Here is a 19,063-nt window from a genome sequence, read left to right as displayed (position 1 = left end):
ATCAAACGAATGGAAAACAACTGTCATATTCCTGACTTGGAACAAGCATTTCCTTATGTAGAATATGGTGGATTAAACCTGGTTTTATAGCTAGCTAAACCTCCCACTTGTATGACAGTATCATAAAATTCCATTATATTAACAATGTGTGAACAAAACAAACAGACATAATAGGTAAAAATGTCAAAAATTGTCAAAACAAATGTAGCAATTGATTTTTAACAGCATTCATAAATGGTTTTGGAGAATAATCTTACCCAAATAATTTGCTACAAATTGTGATAAAAAAAGTGTTATATACAATGGTAGAAGATTTATTATACTTCTTGACAAATCAGAATAAATCAATAGTAGGTAAATTGTATATATATTGTGTGTGTTAAATCTTTAAAAGTTTTGGCTTTTATTTCTGCAGTTCACTCTCCTCACATATGAACTGTTTTTATTTTTTACATTTTAATTAAGTATGCTTTACATGTGGAACAACGAGATCTACCGTTAAATATTGATATGTAGATTCATATTTTCAAAATCTCTTTGTAATTGATAGACATAAAGGTATGCAGTGTATTCATAATATCTAAATGTTGATACAAATATTATTGTAGGTTTTCTTGTTTATTAAAGTTAATGTCTTTTTCTTGGGAAAAGGAGAAGGGGTGTACATTAGAATTAATATTTGTTTATCTCATTTAAACTGATACAAATATAAGCATTGTATCTACCGGGTATGCAGAAAGCTAGAAATCAACACTTTCAATAGTCGTTTTTGAAATATTTGTTTTGTACATTAATTGTTATTGTTTAGGGCCTTTGTTATTATTGGATTGCATGTCTTGTTAATCAGATGCATAATCTTTTAAACCTAATTTCTGCTTACCATATGGTACATGTTAATATCCCTTAGTAAAGATCATGCAGATGACTTAACTTTTATACATTTTTACATCAGACACGATGCTGGCTAGTTTTTCCTTCATATTTTAAATCTGTTCATGTGAACAAAATTACCTGAGGTGACTGTTCCTGAAATATTGACACATTTACAGAATTATTTGTCACTTACATTGAGCCATCCTCATCCGATTCAAACACTTCCCCTCCAACAGTCTCATTGTCAGGATTCAGACAGATCTCTATCATGTTGTACGTAGACAGATTGCCCCAGTCTGAGTCTTTCCTGGCTTTGTTAAATAACTTCAAAGCTTCTGTAGGGTTACCTGTGTACCTATAGGATAAATTAAATCTTTACACAATTTTCAAATTTCTAAATTGAAAAAAGCTACAATGTTTTATCTTATATTAGAAAGATTAACACATTCATGCTACACCATATTTATATACTTCCCAATATAATCATCTGTCAGAGTTAATCTGTTTAAAAGTCATTAGCAGCCTTTTTTTTTTACCATTTTCAGGAAATAGTATACATTTAAACAAAAAAGTCTGAACAGTTCTCTTGTAGTAATATATATAACTTCTAAGCTTTTGTATGATAACCTGTGTATCTGTAGAAAAGCTAAAATTCTTTTTAATTTTACTTTTCCTTCATGGTTTGTAATGCTTTTTATGATATGTATGAAAATAAACATTTTTTCCTTCAATTTCAGGATTTCCGTACTAAGAAAGGAGTTATGTTTTAGAAATGTTTAAATGAACACCACTAACCATACATGAAGTCCTTTACAATAATTAAACCCTGGTTCCATTGCAGATCTAGGTGAGGCATGCTCAGCTAACTCTAAAAACTTTGGAACCTCTTCTAGCTTACCACTTCTTCTCATCAAATCAACAAGTCTGGCTAAGGCCTCATAATTATCTAAAATTAAAAAGAACATTAAATCTGCAGAGTTTATTCATTCCTTTTCACTAATCCTTCATAAATTTACTTGTATCGAGTGCCATCTCAGATTATTTTTTCAGTGAAAAAAGAGAATTCTAGGACTGCTGGGCATATCAAATAAACTAATATAAAATAGATCATTATAAAAACATAAATTATTTAAAGCAAAAAATAAATAATAAGCGATCACAAATTTTATATATAAACAAATTGACAAATTATTATTCTTTAAGACTTTATTTGCTAACACTGGATCACATCTCTTAAGTCAATATTTACCTTCATTAAGAAACAGAATTATAAAACATCTCAACATCATGGTTTCCAATCAAAGTTTAAGCCAGCTACAAGTCTTTTGGATTTTTATTTTTTTTGTCATTAGGTTGCAGTCTCATTGATGTATATCCAACACCTCCTTTTTGATGTAGTAAATAGTTTTTATTCAAATATGAGTAAATTTAGCCATTTTGCTCTGTTGTTAAACTTGAATTTAGAAATTACAAAACAAAATGTTTACAAACCTGGTTTAAGTTGAAGTAACTGTTGGAAATGGAACATTGCTGCATCATAATCATTCTTCCTAAACATTAGATCAGCCAACATCTGTAATCATGAACACATTTTATACTTTCTATACGATTTCTCTTTTAGTAAGAAGTAACTAAATTTTAAGATTAAAAAAGATATTCACTTCAATTTTTCCATAATTTCATGATTTATACCTTAATGCATTTAACCAACACATCTAATCTATATATATGTAGATTTGTGTTTGAGTTATATTTCTTTCAACAGAGGACATTGGGAAATAAAGTCCATTTTTGGCCTCAAAATTTTGGTTGAAAATAATTGTAATAAGGTATAAATAAATGACACAGAAAGGATAGAATAACTTCAAGATATGTCAATACAGATTCTTAAATTTATGTTGCATTACTTTGAAAATGGACAATTTAGAAAGTATATAATTTTTACAGTTTTTATTCATTTTTAACACAGTAATGACAGTATTATGAATTAAAAAATATGGAGCACGTGTGTTTTTTAGACGAAATGCGTGTCTGGCATACACAATTTTAATCCTGGTATTTATGATGAGTTTATTTACATTATAATTGGCAAAGTTACTAAAATTGGTAAAAACTTGTCATCTAGGGAAGATTAGTCGTTGAGTAGTTTCTGTGGAAAAATCCAAGAAGGTTTATGAATCTAATAAATGTTTTAAAAACTTTAACTGCAGACTGTACGTAATGTTAACTGGAATAAAACTAAGTCCATTTATAAGTAATATACGGAAAAACAGGAAATAAATTTTTACAAATTTCCTTCTAGATACTAGCTTTTGATCATAAACAAGCATTTTGAGAGTATTGCATGGCAATACATAGTCCCCTACCGGGTAAAAATTCATTATACTGGAACAAAACGTTAACTTGTTCTATAACTTGTCATGGTGTAAACAAAAAGTAAATATCATGTCAATATCTTCAAGCATGACTAAAAACAGTATTGAAAACTGATTATATGAGTGAATTTTTCAAGTCCAAGGACCATAACTCTGCACAAAATTATTAGACTGAAACAAAAATTTGAACTTGATCTGTAACTTGTCATGATAAAACTATACACCAATTATCAATCAATATCTTATAAGCATGATGAAAAAAACATTAGATATGATTAATAGTTCTCTAGAATTAGATATGATGTAATACAGTGTATAGCTATTTCAAATTATAATCAGATATAATTAATAGTTCCAAATATTTTTTTCTTTCATTTGTCACAAACTTATATAGATTTGTAACTTATCTATAAAATGTCAACAACCTTTATCTACACAATGTAATGTATTGAAATATATACATTAATAAAAATAGATTATTATCTAATTAAAGGATTTCTCTTCATAATTTTTTTTTATATATATAGCATTCAGAAAATTAGTTTATACTAAATAACAAACAAACCTCAAAAAATTCTTCAAATAATTTAACAAAGAATGTCTTTTAAAAAATGAGTTATCTCCCTTTGTACAGAAATATGATTTAACATAGTACTCTTACATTAGATATGGTTCAGAGTTATGGTCCATAACTCTGGACTAAATCATCAGACTGGAACAAAATTCTAACTTGATCTATAACTTGTCATGATAAAACTATATACCAAATATCAAATCAATATCTTCAAGAACGAAGAAAAAAAGTGCGGAAAGCTGATTTGCCAGACTGACGGATGGACAGACGGACAGACGGACAGACGGACAGACGGACGGAGTGCAAACCTAAAGTCCCCTTCGACTTCGTCAGTAGGGGACTAAACAAGCTTCTGTCTAAGTTTGGTACAAATCCAGGATAGTTTAAGAAAGTTATTAAAATTTGAAAAACTTTAACCACAGAGTGAATGTAATGTTAACTAGCAGAAAAACTAAGTCCATTTATAAGTAAAATACTGATAAACAGGATTTTTTTTAACAAAATTTACTTTTGAATACTATCTTATGATCACAAACAAGCTTCTGTTCAAGTGTGGTACAAATCCAGGATAGTTTAAGTTATTAAAATTTGAAAAACTTTAACCACAGAGCAAATGTTATGTTAACAGGCAGAAAAACTAAGTCCATATATGAGTAAAATACGGATAAACAGGATTTTTTTTTTACAAAATTTTCTTCTGGATACTATTTTATGATTATAAACAAGCTTCTGTTCAAGTTTAGTACAAATCTAGGATAGTTTAAGAAAGTTATTAAAATTTGAAAAACTTTAACCACAGAGTGAATGTAATGTTAACTGGCAGAAAAACTTAGTCCATTTATAAGTAAAATACGGATAAACAGGATTTTTTTTAACAAAATTTACTTTTGAATACTATCTTATGATCACAAACAAGCTTCTGTTCAAGTGTGGTACAAATCCAGGATAGTTTAAGTTATTAAAATTTGAAAAACTTTAACCACAGAGCAAATGTTATGTTAACAGGCAGAAAAACTAAGTCCATATATGAGTAAAATACGGATAAACAGGATTTTTTTTTTACAAAATTTTCTTCTGGATACTATTTTATGATTATAAACAAGCTTCTGTTCAAGTTTAGTACAAATCTAGGATAGTTTAAGAAAGTTATTAAAATTTGAAAAACTTTAACCACAGAGTGAATGTAATGTTAACTGGCAGAAAAACTTAGTCCATTTATAAGTAAAATACGGATAAACAGGATTTTTTTTTACAAAATTTACTTCTGGATACTATCTTTTGATCATAAACAAGCTTCTGTCCAAGTTTGGTTGAAATGAAGGATAGTTTAAGAAGTTATTACAATTTGAAAAACTTTAACCACAGAGTGAATATTTGTGGATGCTGCCGATGCTGACGGAATGTAGGATCGCTATGTCTTGCTTTTGCGACAAAAGTCGCAGGCTCGACAAAAATATCTATACAGGATTTATATTTATTACCTGGTCTGTATTCCACATAGGATTTATTTCCATGGTAACATGCTCTGATGTGTAATTTTTTTTTGGAAAACTCTGATTTAGTTAAATTCCAAATTAAATAATTACTCCAAATCTAATTAATACAGTGTTTTTTTTAAAGATTTTATTCCTTTAAATTTAAATATAAGAGTCCAAATTGGAGGTGTAACCCTCATTTATAATAAAATTTAATCTCATTCAATTAAAATTTTGTAACAAGAAATGAATGTAACAGGATGCTGTTACGAAGTCTCCCAAACGAAGCTCCCATAATTCGTAATTCCCAGGGTCGCCTGACATTGGGCAACTTCCAGTGAAAATTGGTTTGGTCCAGTAAAGTTATATGCATTAGTGATGCCTGGGGACTAATCTTCATCATTCAAATCATCTTGGCATGACAAACCAGAATATATATGGTTTAGGGGTGGGGATCCCGACCATTTACAAGATACTAGAACATTGGGGGTGGGGAGGAACCCCTGGGGACTGGCCCTATACGTCATTCAAATGTTCATTACATGACGAACAGGAATATATATGGTTTAGGGGTGGGGATCTCAACCATTTACAAGATATTAGAACATTGGGGGTGGGGGGGACCCCTGGGGACTGACCGTATATGTCATTCAAATGTTCGAGACATGACAAATAGGAATATATATGGTTTAGGGGTGGGGATCTCAACCATTTACAAGATATAAGAACATTGGGGGTGGGGGGACCCCTGGGGACTGACCGTATATGTCATTCAAATGTTCGAGACATGACAAATAGGAATATATATGGTTTAGGGGTGGGGATCTTGACCACTTACAAGATATTAGAACTTTCTCAAATGGCAGGGGGTGGGGGTGACCCCTGGGGACTAACCCTGTATTTCATTTGATGTGCTTTATCATGACAAACCAGAATATATATGGTTTAGGGGTAGGGATCTCGACCATTTACAAGATATTAGAACTTTCTCAAATGGCAGGGGGTCGGGATAACCCCTGGGGACTAACCCTGTATATCATTCAAACCATCTTAGCATGACAAACCAGAATATATATGGTTTAAGGGTGGGGATCTTGACCACTTAGAAGATATTAGAACTTTCTTAAATGGCAGGGGGTGGGGGTGACCCCTGGGGACTAACCCTGTATTTCATTTGATGTGCTTTGTCATGACAAACCAGAATATATATGGTTTAGGGGTGGGGATCTCGACCATTTACAAGCTATTAGAACTTTCTCAAATGGCAGGGGGTCGGGGTGACCCCTGGGGACTAACCCTGTATATCATTCAAACCATCTTAGCATAACAAACCAAAATATATATGGTTTAGGGGTGGGGATCTTGACCACTTACAAGGTATTAGAACTTTCTTAAATGGCAGGGGGTGGGGGTGACCCCTGGGGACTAACCCTGTATTTCATTTAATGGGCTTCATCATTTAGAACATTTTCAATTAAAAAGATTGTGTCTATCACAAACGGTTTTCAATTTATAATCATTTGAAAATTTAAAAAAATAAAATCCCATAGGGTTCTATAGTAAAACCCTCTTTTCTTTTTGCCCCTCAAAGTACCCCTTTATAAACCCCACTGCACAAACAAAACCCTGATTGCACCACTAGACATGTTAGTCTAACATATTGTGAAACCCTAAGTTAATCTGACAAGCGGTTTTGGAGAACGGGTGCGGACAAGTTCAAATTTAAAAGCGGCGGAAGAAGAAGAAGAAGAAGAAGAAGAAGAAGAAGAAGAAGAAGAAGAAGAAGAAGAAGAAGAAGAAGAAGAAGAAGAAGAAGAAGAAGAATAATAATAATAATAAGAACTGAGCAAAAACAATAAGTCTTCCCAAACTTCGTTTGGGAGACTTAATTATTCCTTTGAATAGTTATAACCTACATTACAAAAAAACTGTGTCAAAAAATAAGCTAGACTTTGACTGACAGACTCTGTACCATATTTTTAACCATAGTCTTTTTTTTGTTACATTTCACAAGGGATGGTTAAGTGAAACAAATATAATGGTAAACCAGAGCTACAACAGACAGACCATAACATATCCATACCAAAAAGATAAGTCTATAAATTTACTTCACTATATTCTCATTGAAAATTCCCCACATTTCCTTATTCAAATAAATCAAAAGTTTCCTTTCAAAACATATATTTTAAGAGCTCACAATTGTGGCAGCATCATTTTCTTTTTCGTTCTTCAGTAGTGTCATCAGTTGATGTTGACAAGCATCCAAGTCATCAGTTGTCAGATATAAATTAGCTACTTCTAACATCACCTGCAGTCAAAATAAGAAATTATAAATGAAAGAATATAAATTCAGACGGATGTCAGAGCAGATGGCTTATCAATAAATAAATGTTCTTTTACACATATGTACACAAATTCAACTTTAAAATCACTTATCCAATTCATTTAACACCTTTATCAATATTTAAAATACTCTAACATTAACTTTACTTAATTACAATATTAATAAAAGAAAATCACAAATGATACCATACCCTTTCCCTTAAGAAGGCTTTTTTTTGTAAATGAACAAAAAGCAATGAATATTAGCCTGTGTTGTTTTTAAAATCAACATAACATCAGGGAGAATTTTTACAAAGAACTGATATTATAACTAAAATATATGCAAGATTACGATGCTGGAACAGTTATTTTGCTTGTCCTATAGGCCTGTATATTAAATGTTATGTCAACTAAATTCACAGACTTAAAGGACTTATCTGACAATCAAACTTACTTGACTAGACAATACATATGCATTAACATTTTTTCAAGTTTACATAAACCATTGCAGAAATGAAAACTGAATACTTACAATAATAATTTTCCTTCATAGAGGAAATTTTTCTGGTGCAATAAATCCTTATCTTTTCTAAATCTACTTAAATATTGAAGAAGTGAATTTTTTTTAATTGGAAAATTAAACCAAGCGAATAAACAAACTAATTCTGCAAAAAAACATAAATGCACAGTTAGTTAACACATAGTACTGAAACATGCCTTCATCTGCCAATAAAGAAAATTAATGTTTTACCTTGCTATCATTTTCATTATAAACTAAGGCCTCTTTGTAGAATTTTATAGCTTTCTCATAATCTCTTTGTCCTTCAACATGTTTAGCCATCTGTACACATATACTGGAAAAAAAACCATTTTGATTCAAATAAACTGTTGACACAGAGATATGTCTCGCTTGTCCTTATAAAATTCAGAAAAAGACAATCTGATGGACAGCAACATTGCTTATTAATTCAAAGTCTCTGGACCATGATCTTGTCGGCAGGGACTAGAAATTGTCGACAAACTGATATGTACTGATAGTAATGCAACTTCATATTAAATATCAATGATCTATCACAAGTAGTTTCTATCAAACTAACTTAAGCGGAAAACTTAACATTAAATGCTAGTTAATTCAAAGTTGCTGGACCAAAACCTAGGGAACAGGGCCACGAAATAGTCGTCAAAATGATATGTACTGATAGTAATGCAACTTTTTATTAAATATCAATGATTTATCACAAGTAGTTCCTATCAAACTAACTTAAGCAGAAAACTTAACAATTGTTGACGCCACCGTCGTCGGAAAAGCAATCCCTATGTCTCGCTTTCGACGAGAAAATAAAATGAAATCTGAAGCTTTCAAGTTATATGTATTATGAATATCTCATTAAAAAAGGCTTCTGTTAACTAGACTGTCATATTCTTTCTCGGCATGTAGGATGTGACAAGACATATGTTTCACATTTTGCTTCCTATTATATTTCCTTAGAAAAGTCCTTTTCACTGTAATAAAAAATTCTGAATTTTCAGTATCGGACTTATCAAACCTTTTATGTGTTTGTAATGAGCGACAGAACAAACTCCATATTTGATTATCTCCAAATTACTGGATACATTCTAAATTAAAATAATCAACTCAAATGTGCAGCATGTTCCATTGTCCATAACAAATGAATATGTATATCTGTTATGTCATCTACTTAAAGCTATCTTGTGTTTCTTTGGACAACTATATTATATTGCCAAATTATGGCATTCTAGTATGGCTTTTAAGGCACACACATAACAAAACATGAGTTCAATCTAAGTCTGGTTTGTCCTGTGACTCTTCAACATTATTTACCTACTTTGTATTTACTTTTAAAAGGGAATAAATTTACATGAAAAAAACAACCACACAAATATATTATTATATGTGAAGTAATCTTATCTGGATCATCTAATATTTAACTATATATATAAATAAAAAAAACATATTGGGTTATCATGATTAAAACCATAAAACTTGTCCCAAATCCTTGACCATTGAACTATGATTGTAACTGAACAAATACAATATTAATGGATGAATTGTTTGCTTCTCCCCAATGACAATGGTAGATTTACAATTGTACAATAAACATACTCAGCTGCCAACTGTTTCTGTATAGTTATGGCATCTGGTTGCTCTAACTGAACTCTTTTCAATACTCTGAAATTATATAGAAAATTGCTATTTTTGTATATGAGCTTTTCCAAAATTTAATGGGTGGGGGGTGCACTCAAATTAATTAAATTTGATAAATATGAGAGGTAGTATTTTCCTTCAAATTTGATAAAAATTATAAGTAAAAATAAAATTTTCATTTCATCAGTGGTCAGGGTCTTAAAAGGTGCCCCCAACCCAAACTCCAATGTATTTAATTCTGGAACAGCCCTAATGCAAGTGAGGTCTATTTGAGAAATTATATAATTATTTCACAGTTTGATTCACAGGTCATCCTGGGAGAGTAATATTACATCCTTGATTTCCTATTCAAAAATTTTCTGGATATAAATGCCAGAAGTCTTTCTACCCTCTTTTATTGAATTTTCATCAGGCTGTTTTACTGAAACTGCCTTGAATAAAACATTTTTGTTACCACCTATTTACATATGACTATTCACTTCAGTAAGTAAGTATGTCAGAATATGTTCCACTGAAAGGCCTTGGACAAGGTATCTTTTCTTCAATAAACTGTTATCACAGAGATATGTCTCGCCTTTTTGTAATTTTGATAATGCAAATGTTGAAATTAAAATAGCAACACTTTATCATGTAAGTTATGCGAATATTCAAAGTTGATGAACCATGACTGAAGGTACATGGCAAAACAATCTCCATGGAATGAGATGTGCCAATGCTAATACAACTGCATACCAAATACCATTGACTTATTATAAGTCGTTCCCTTTAAACAAACCTAAACACAAACATTATCTTGTAAACTATGTAAATGTTTCAAAGTCAATGAACCATGATCAGGGGTGGGGCTATATAATCTCCATGGAAACGATACTTGCAAATTCCAATAAATTTGCATACCAAATATCATTGACTTAACATTTGCAGTTTATCTTAAACTGATCTAATCACAAACTAATACATGTAAACTAAGCAAAAGTTTCAAAGTCAATAGACCATGAATGAGGGAGCAGGGCCAAATATTCTCCATGGAAATAAGATGTGCTAATGCTTATACAACTGAACACCAATTAACATTGGCCTACCACTAATGGTTCCCCTTGAACTGACCTAATCACAAACTAATACATGTTAACTTAGCAAAATTTTCAAAGTCTATAGACCATGACTAAGGGGTGGAGCCAAATAATCTCCATGGAAATGAGATATGCCAATGCTTATACAACTGCATACCAAATATGTATGTATGTACTGGTAAATGCCTCTGTTATCCGAAGAACCCCTCGAAAGCTGCGAGGGTACAGTGGCATCCATGTACACTCCCTATCAGGATTAATGGAGATGTGTCACTAACGTATATTTATACGACAATTATTTTTACAAGGACGATCAATCCCCACCCAACACATAGGGAGTGCAAAGGACACCGGGAAGTCTGTTATTATGGTGGAGGAAGCCAAAGTACTCGGAGAGAACCACCAGGCCACTCGGCGGAAACAGACAAACCAGGGAGATATCAGAAGATTGATCTCCAGGTCAAAGTAGGGGACAACTTTGACCAACCGAGGCCCCCAGTCTGGGTACCAGAGATTTGTGTGAGAGGGTGAAAATCACCCTTCTGATGTGCTGATATTTTTAGCACCCCGAGTGAGAATCGAACTCGGGACCTTCAGCACTGTAGCCATCGGTCTTAACCACTAGACCACAAACTCACATAACATTGACCTACCACTAGTGGTTCCCCATAAATTGACCTAATCACAAACTAATACATGTAAACTATGAAAAGTTTCAAAGTCAATAGACCTTGACTGAGGGGGCGGGGCCAAATAATCTCAATGGTAATGAGATGTGCCAATGCTAATACAACTGCATACCAAATATCATTGACCTACCACTAGTGGTTCACCATGAACTAGACCTAATCACAAACTAATACATCGTTGACGCTGCCATCGTTGATGCCGGAAACAGCATACCTATGTCTCGCTTTTTGACTCCGTCAAGGTGAGACACTAAATGAGACTTCACTGGTATCAAATTTCAAAGAATATAATTTTTACTGTATCAAAATAACTGAATAAACACACACTAGAGAGTATTTTGAATATGCAATTGTTTTTTAGGTACAGAAAGGAATGCCTTTAATAATACAAGTCATGTAGTATAATAGTTACCTGGCTTGCATATCTCTAGCTTTGGTTAGTGAATCCATTGCTGCTTCTAAATTATTTTTCTTTTGATGAACTTTTGACAATAGCACCATTAATTTAGCATGTTCCATCAATGTATCCAGATCAGCACCTGTAATCATGTATTTGGCATTTTCCATTAGAAATATAACTCATAAACACATATTTTTTTTTAAAGATAATGCTGTATGGAATGATGTGGTTATTTATTTAACAGAAAATTTTCAAAACATATCATTGAATATTTCTATATATTTTTTTAAGACATTATAGAGTAGCAAGAAAACAGATCCTATGAACAAAGATCTATGGTGTTCAACATATAAATTTCTCAAAATCTAGAAACTAAGCATTTTACACATAATTTTACTGAATGTATTATTAATCAACCCCATTGAATGCAAGATGCAGACGTCCCAGAATTCTTTTATTTCAAGGGTCCCAATAATTTTGTGGTATAGTATATTTTAGGACAGGGGTAAGTGTGGGCATAAGGAAATTGTAACCTTTGAACCTATATGGTCTTGGATCCTTAAAATAAAAAATGGCCAATGTTCACTTAATATAAATTATTCTACAAAACCAGAATTTAAACATCTAAATAGCTAAAACATTTCCCTCTCTTGCATCCTGCTCTTCTGTCTTGTGTATGATTTATTTAAAGATGAAGCATATTAACATTTCTTTATACTATGTCCAAATTACAACCTGGAAAACTAGTCTTAACTACTTTAATAATACTAGCTGGTTTTTATACCTCCTTCCTCATCTAGTACTGCAGACAGGACTTTCTCTGCTTTATCATACTGCCTCAGTTTGAGTAACAATTCAGCTAGATCATATCTGTAAACAAAGACATTAACTATAGTTACTATTATAGAATTGAATTATATTATGTTAAAGCCTAGATATTTCTCAAATAATAGTATAAAAACAATTTGTGTTCATTGTCTGAAATTTTAGTACTTACTACAAATAGAAAAGTAAAGGCATTTAATTATTTACAGCTCTTCTATAAAAGCATGCAACGCAAACCTTTGATCAACTTGCTTGCTATGTTTGTTTGGATGTTTGTAAACAAAAGGTAGGTAGTCTGTTTCAGTCTGTTTACTATATACTGGAATTTGATTGGACAATAAACATTAACTTCATTACATGTCAATTTTTATTGTCTAATCAAATTCCAGTATATATAAAACAGACTGAAACTCCGCCTACCTATTGTTTGCAAACATCCAAGCAAACATAGCAAGCAAGTTGATCAAAGGTTTGCTTTGCATGCTTTTATAAGAGCTGTAATTCAAAAGGAATTGCTCTCCATCTTTCAAAAACTAAACCTGATCAATGAATATTTTTTATTTAAACTAATGAAAATGAATCCTCTATGTATTCTTATGATTTTTACACAAAAAAATCACATGATAATTAACAAATTTTCTTTCAATGTCCACTTCAATTGGAAGCTTATAAGGAGACATCAAAATATATAATATATAAAAAAGGATAACTACCAAAAAAACAGACGACACCAACCAACAACAAATGTACATGTAATTGTTAGGTATCAAAATAAATATTGCTCAGGTGAGAAAGTTTTCTTCTGGTGTCTTATCTTAGATTTACAGGAGTTCCATTTCAACTATCTTAGTTTAAACACCTGACCTTTTTAAATCAGTTCTTTATCAAATCAACTTAGAATTGTCCAATTGCAATAAAATTACTAAGATTTCAGTTCTAATATCTAAATGTCAGCAAAACACCAACAGAGAAATGTTTCAAATGTGTCATTTAATTATCACTAATTACCTTAAGAAACTTTGACCACCAGTTTTCAATGCAGCTTCATAATAATTAATAGCCTGAAAAAGAAATGTCAATTCTATGCTGCATTTAAACAAATAACTTTAAACACAAGAGGCTGTCAAATGACAGAAAAATAGGCTTTCTTTACATTTATTAATGTCTTTGTTAAAACAAGCAAGGGCCATAACTCCTGAACAGCATTTTTACCAATTTACGACCTCATTGTTTTTATAAGCCATTAACCTCTTTATTAAAATATCTAGAAAATAGAATATTACAACAGCTGTAGAGCTGATTTTTACAATAGGTTAAAAATAAAGATTTTTGCGAAATTGGACAAAATGGTCTACATTTCAATCAAATTAACGCATAGGAAACATAGAGCACAGGCGTCAACAAACTAAATATTCAAGTCAGATGTGTAAAATGTCATAAAGAACATTGTGTTAAAAGATATTTTTTGTCGACGCATGCGCTCTATGTTTCCTGTCCAAAAAATCAATGTAAATTTACCAGTTTTCATTGAATATCGCAGAAAATCAAAATTAGTGCTATTTGTGACATCATGAAAAGATCAAAAAGATGTATTTCCTATCTAGTCCTTGTATTAGCTATGATTCATTGCGACATTGGTCAATAAATCCTAATTTCAAATTTAAGTTAGAATTAGGGGCCATTTTAGGGTCTTATCTAACCTACTCCTAGAAAATATTGACTACTTACAAGAAATTGCTTACAATAGAATGGTTTTTTTCTGTGATAAACTTCCTACAAATGACCTTTTATTGAACAAACTACATGGGAAAATGCATTCAGCGCTACCATTCAGTTTCACTTAAACTGCTTTTTTCCAAAAAATGTGAAAGTAAAACATTTAGAATCATTGTAGTAATATTACCTTTCCATAATTATGTGTTTTCACCAGAGCTTGTCCTATCTTGCTAGCCAGTGTTGATTCTCTGGGATTTTTCTTTAAAGCTTGTTCGTACACCTCAATTGCTTTTTCAGGCTATAATCAAAATCAAAATAATTCTGTAATAACATTAAACTGTTAAAAGGATGAAGGTTAACGCTGAGATCTCAAGATTAAAATCCTACGACATAATATTGTGTCTTCCTCAAGTCAGGAAACCTCCTCGGTGATCGTCTTATGTCATATCTTCAAGTTTTTGATTAATGAAAAATTTGGAAGATGTTTAATTTTTTCTGTTAAATTATTTACAACTTTTACAGATTTTGACTGATTTAGAGCTGGACATGTTGTATAGACACCTGTCTATTGTTGAAGACTGTATGTTGCCATTTCCATGTCTTTGGTCTACTTTTTGTAATTAGGTTGCTGTCTCATATACCCCACATTTCCTTTTTATTCATATGCATTTAACATTATTTAGAAAATCTTCATTCAATCATTCTTTATCATTTTCTGCTAAACAGTTTTTTTTTCAGGAAGAAATTATTAACAAACAAAACTTACCTCTTGTATACTCATGTAGGCATCCCCAAGTAGCAATGATGTCTGTGTACTGGGATGCTTTTCTACAAGTTCTCTGGAAAATAGAGAAAACAGCGGCTATATACATAGACAGAAGATTTATCTTTTGTTGTTCCACTGATCAAGAGGGAGAGGGTGACACACGCAAAACACTAGCCTATCCTTAAACATGATGTTATTAAATTTGTCCAAAGTCAAGAACTTTGTGAACTGTTGTCAGGTTCCTTAAATTATTGTGAGCGTCCTATAAAAAAGTATCGATGACTAAACTGGGGTTTAAAAGAACATAAATTTGAATGTATTTATGAAATTTTCTTCTGTATATTAGTATCTTAACTGTTTCAATCCATCTTCCAAAGTTGTAAGTTCAGTTTAAATTATTAATGAAAGAACCTTTACTTATTCCTCCTTCTCCCACCCCACACATCCACATACATGAAGAATTAATAGCAATATACTTTTACAGTCTCCCTCCAGCAAATTGGTTCCATATTCCAAATATTTTTGATTAATAAATTCATACAAGAAGTTAAGAGGAAAGGTTTTTTTTACAAATTTGAAGAGGATCTGATAAATGAAATTAATGAAATCCCAATCTGGGCAAGAAGAATTAACATGTAATATTTTTACAAGTCACCCTCCAAATTAAATGGTCCTCCATTTAAGAGATGTTTTGATAATTAAATCATCTAAGGTTTTGATGAGTGGAAATTTTCATCCAAATTTGAAGAGGAGTTGATAAAAATTGTATGCACTCTCCAGACAACAATAATCAATATGGAAACACCCACTTAAAAATATTGTCCCTCATTTCAGATTTTCTGGCGCTATCCTGCAGACAACAAATCAATTTAGGATTAACTGACACATAAAAAAACATTATATTCTCTGGACCTTATGCATGGGGAAGGGGTACAATAAGCATAATGGGGCTAACTGCTGCATTATTTTTTGCACCACCTACCTATAACAGCTAGCGTACAGTCTTTTATCTTTCCTGTGATGAAGGTATATGTCAGCCATCTTTTCTCTTGCCTGGACATAATATGGTTGGTCAGGTCCTACATTTCTGAGCATGCCCAGTGCCATCTCCATATCACCTCTAGCCAATGATAGTTCAGCATTAGCTATGGTGATCCTAACCTCTTCTGGAGTATTTTGGAATTCATTGATGGCATCTTGCATTACTTTTGCAGCTTCATGCTAAAAAGATATATCAACAGTTTTTCTTACTTCATATGCAAAAGAATGACTTTCTTTATACACAAATGGCAAAGTTTGACATACTTAACAACTATTTTTTTTTTATATCTGATCAAATATATGTATACATAATTATTACAGGAGATTGTTAAAACATTCAAGGAAAACAGGGATTTATTCTTCTGAATGATTTTCCAACTATAAATATCTACAACTTAAAGACAAAATTTGATTCCTCTATCCAAAGGTTGTGTGGCAGCAGAAGGAACTTTTCTTGCAAAAAAGTGTTGAAATGTTTGGTTTTAAGACTTAGATTACGGTATAAAAATCATTGCACCTTCATAAAGCCTTGTCAAGATTAACGCTTGTTTTTTTTATAGAACAAATAGGTTCAGCATGAACACATTTATTATTCCTGTCAAATTACCTTTTCATCTAACAGCCTATGAGCCTCTGCAAGTTCTAAGAACACAGAAACTCTATCAATTACACTTATGTCTTGTACTTTGCCTTTCTTCTGCATAGCTGTCCTTCCTGCAACAACAATATGTGATAATTTTATAAAAAACAGCCTTATTCAACAAAACTAAATTGGTAAAACTGTTCATGGCAGTTGACAAAATACATTATTATACTTCATGTCAAAATGCCAGTTTTTGATTGGTTAATACGAGGGAGACAATTTACTCTATCCCATGGCAAATACTCTATTACCTTTCATGGAGACGCTTGCTCAAGTGTGCCCTTTAATAAATACGGATGATTGTTATGTATAAGACGACATAGTTTATTACTTTGAATTTGAAATTTAATAGACAGAACATTCAGTATAATAAATTAAATAACACATATCTGAGAGGGTGATAGAGCAGATTGTTACCCCTCAAAAAGACATTGTCAACCTTGGCTTCGCTTCAGTTGACAATGTTTTCTCGGGGTAACAATCTGCTTTATCACCCTTTCAGCTATGTGTTATTTATATACAATACTATGCTTTGAAAAATAATAAAAAAAAAATGAAAAACATATGCACAAGATAAGCAGTCTTACAGACTACCTAAAGATTTTGTGTGATTTTGTCTCTTTAAATTGCAAATTCACACAATTGTAATTATATCCCCCAAGAAAAGATATTGTCAGTTATGTGTAGTTTTAACTTTAGAAGAGGCATGCTGAAATTCACTATTCTAGAGATGTTGGGCCCCGAGAACCTATAATTTAAATCCCAATAAGTGCCATATAAAATTAAGGAGATGTGGCATGATTGCCAATGAGACAACTATCTACCTGTGGCCAGTTTACCTGTAATTAAAAATTATGAAGTGCCATGGTTGGTTAGCCATAACTTTTTTACACCAATAAAAGCCAAAGTAAGTTTTTCTGTAATTTGGACGTAAAAATGGCTGTGGAATGATTACTCATTATTCTAATGCTAGAAATGCCAAGCTAAACCTACCTTTACTTTTAAAACCAGATTAAGCTATTGTGAGACCATTTGTTACCTTACCTTTATTTTTTTTTAAAAAGCACCATGGAACATTTACCTGTAATTTTAACTCAAGAAAAAGCTGTTGTAACCATACCTATAATTTTAACTCCATGCTGTGCTATGGTAATGTTATTTGCAATTGTGACTGTGAATAGGGAAATGCCATGCTTTCTAAATAATCAAACTCTTGAATAATGTCATAATAAATTAACCTATAAAACTGACTGCAGGTAGTGCCATGTTAAGTGTACCTGTATCATTAACTTCAGGTAGTTGCACATTGAGCTCATCTGTAGCATTAACTCCAGGTAGTTGCACATTGAGCTTACCTGTATCATTAACTCCAGGTAGTTGAACATTGAGCTTACCTGTAGCATTAACTCCAGGTAGTTGCACATTGAGCTTACCTATATCATTAACTCCAGGTAGTTTCATGTTAAGTTTATCTGGTTACTGTAACTCCAGGTAATGTCATATTAAGCTTACCTGTAATTTTAACTCCAGGAAGTACCATAGCCAACTGTAGAGTCTTCACTGCTTCAGCTAAGTCTCCTTGTTTCTTCAGTATTCTAGCTTTGATAAGATGATACAAAGGATGGTCTTTGATCTGAAATTATATCTTATCTTATTATTATGCATAACTACAAAGTACTGGATTGATGATCAGAAAAGACAAAAAAAAACTAATGTTTCATAGACCCTTATTCAGACACAGTAATGTTATTCCTATTCTTATTTTTATTTTCAGAAAATATCAAAAATAAATCATTTAAGTTATCACTGACGCATTTTAAATTCTAACTGTTTATTCTCTAGGCAAAAAAAAAAAAATCCCCAAACATAGTCAATTCTAGTACACTCACTGTTTTTTTCCCATATAACATTTGAGACACCAAGGAAAAAATTGCACAATACCTCACTTCCTGTTGAAGATTTTTCAAAATAAGTTAATATCTTCTTTTGTGTGTACAAAAATAAAAGAACAGTGTTACAATATCCCCCGCATTGCACATATTTTATCTATCCAAGGTACAAGGGCAATAACTAAAAAATGCATTTTTTTTTCTTAGAAATTTCTATTAATATCTTAGAGAAATA

At 31.8% G+C, this 19,063-nt stretch overlaps 1 protein-coding gene across 1 annotated transcript in view; it reads right to left on the bottom strand.

The window, feature by feature from the left end:
• LOC127729916 (tetratricopeptide repeat protein 21B-like) overlaps positions 1 to 19,063 on the bottom strand; it is a 61,688-nt gene that overhangs the window by 13,344 nt on the left and 29,281 nt on the right. The window contains exons 17-30 of the mRNA XM_052237853.1: positions 18,452 to 18,572; positions 16,904 to 17,010; positions 16,238 to 16,476; positions 15,256 to 15,328; positions 14,677 to 14,787; positions 13,782 to 13,834; positions 12,733 to 12,818; positions 11,961 to 12,087; positions 9,745 to 9,810; positions 8,371 to 8,473; positions 7,495 to 7,605; positions 2,365 to 2,446; positions 1,669 to 1,819; positions 1,067 to 1,228 (exon numbers count right to left, since the gene is read on the bottom strand). Of these exons, the coding sequence (XP_052093813.1) occupies positions 1,067 to 1,228; positions 1,669 to 1,819; positions 2,365 to 2,446; positions 7,495 to 7,605; positions 8,371 to 8,473; positions 9,745 to 9,810; positions 11,961 to 12,087; positions 12,733 to 12,818; positions 13,782 to 13,834; positions 14,677 to 14,787; positions 15,256 to 15,328; positions 16,238 to 16,476; positions 16,904 to 17,010; positions 18,452 to 18,572 (1,592 nt within the window). The remainder of the gene's footprint in view (positions 1 to 1,066; positions 1,229 to 1,668; positions 1,820 to 2,364; positions 2,447 to 7,494; positions 7,606 to 8,370; positions 8,474 to 9,744; positions 9,811 to 11,960; positions 12,088 to 12,732; positions 12,819 to 13,781; positions 13,835 to 14,676; positions 14,788 to 15,255; positions 15,329 to 16,237; positions 16,477 to 16,903; positions 17,011 to 18,451; positions 18,573 to 19,063) is intronic.

This window comes from Mytilus californianus, unplaced genomic scaffold, assembly GCF_021869535.1.
Source record: "Mytilus californianus isolate M0D057914Y unplaced genomic scaffold, xbMytCali1.0.p SCAF_2, whole genome shotgun sequence".
NCBI lineage: Eukaryota > Metazoa > Mollusca > Bivalvia > Mytilida > Mytilidae > Mytilus > Mytilus californianus.
Note: the sequence above shows the minus strand (reverse complement) of the source record. Positions and strands in the feature narration are given on the sequence as shown.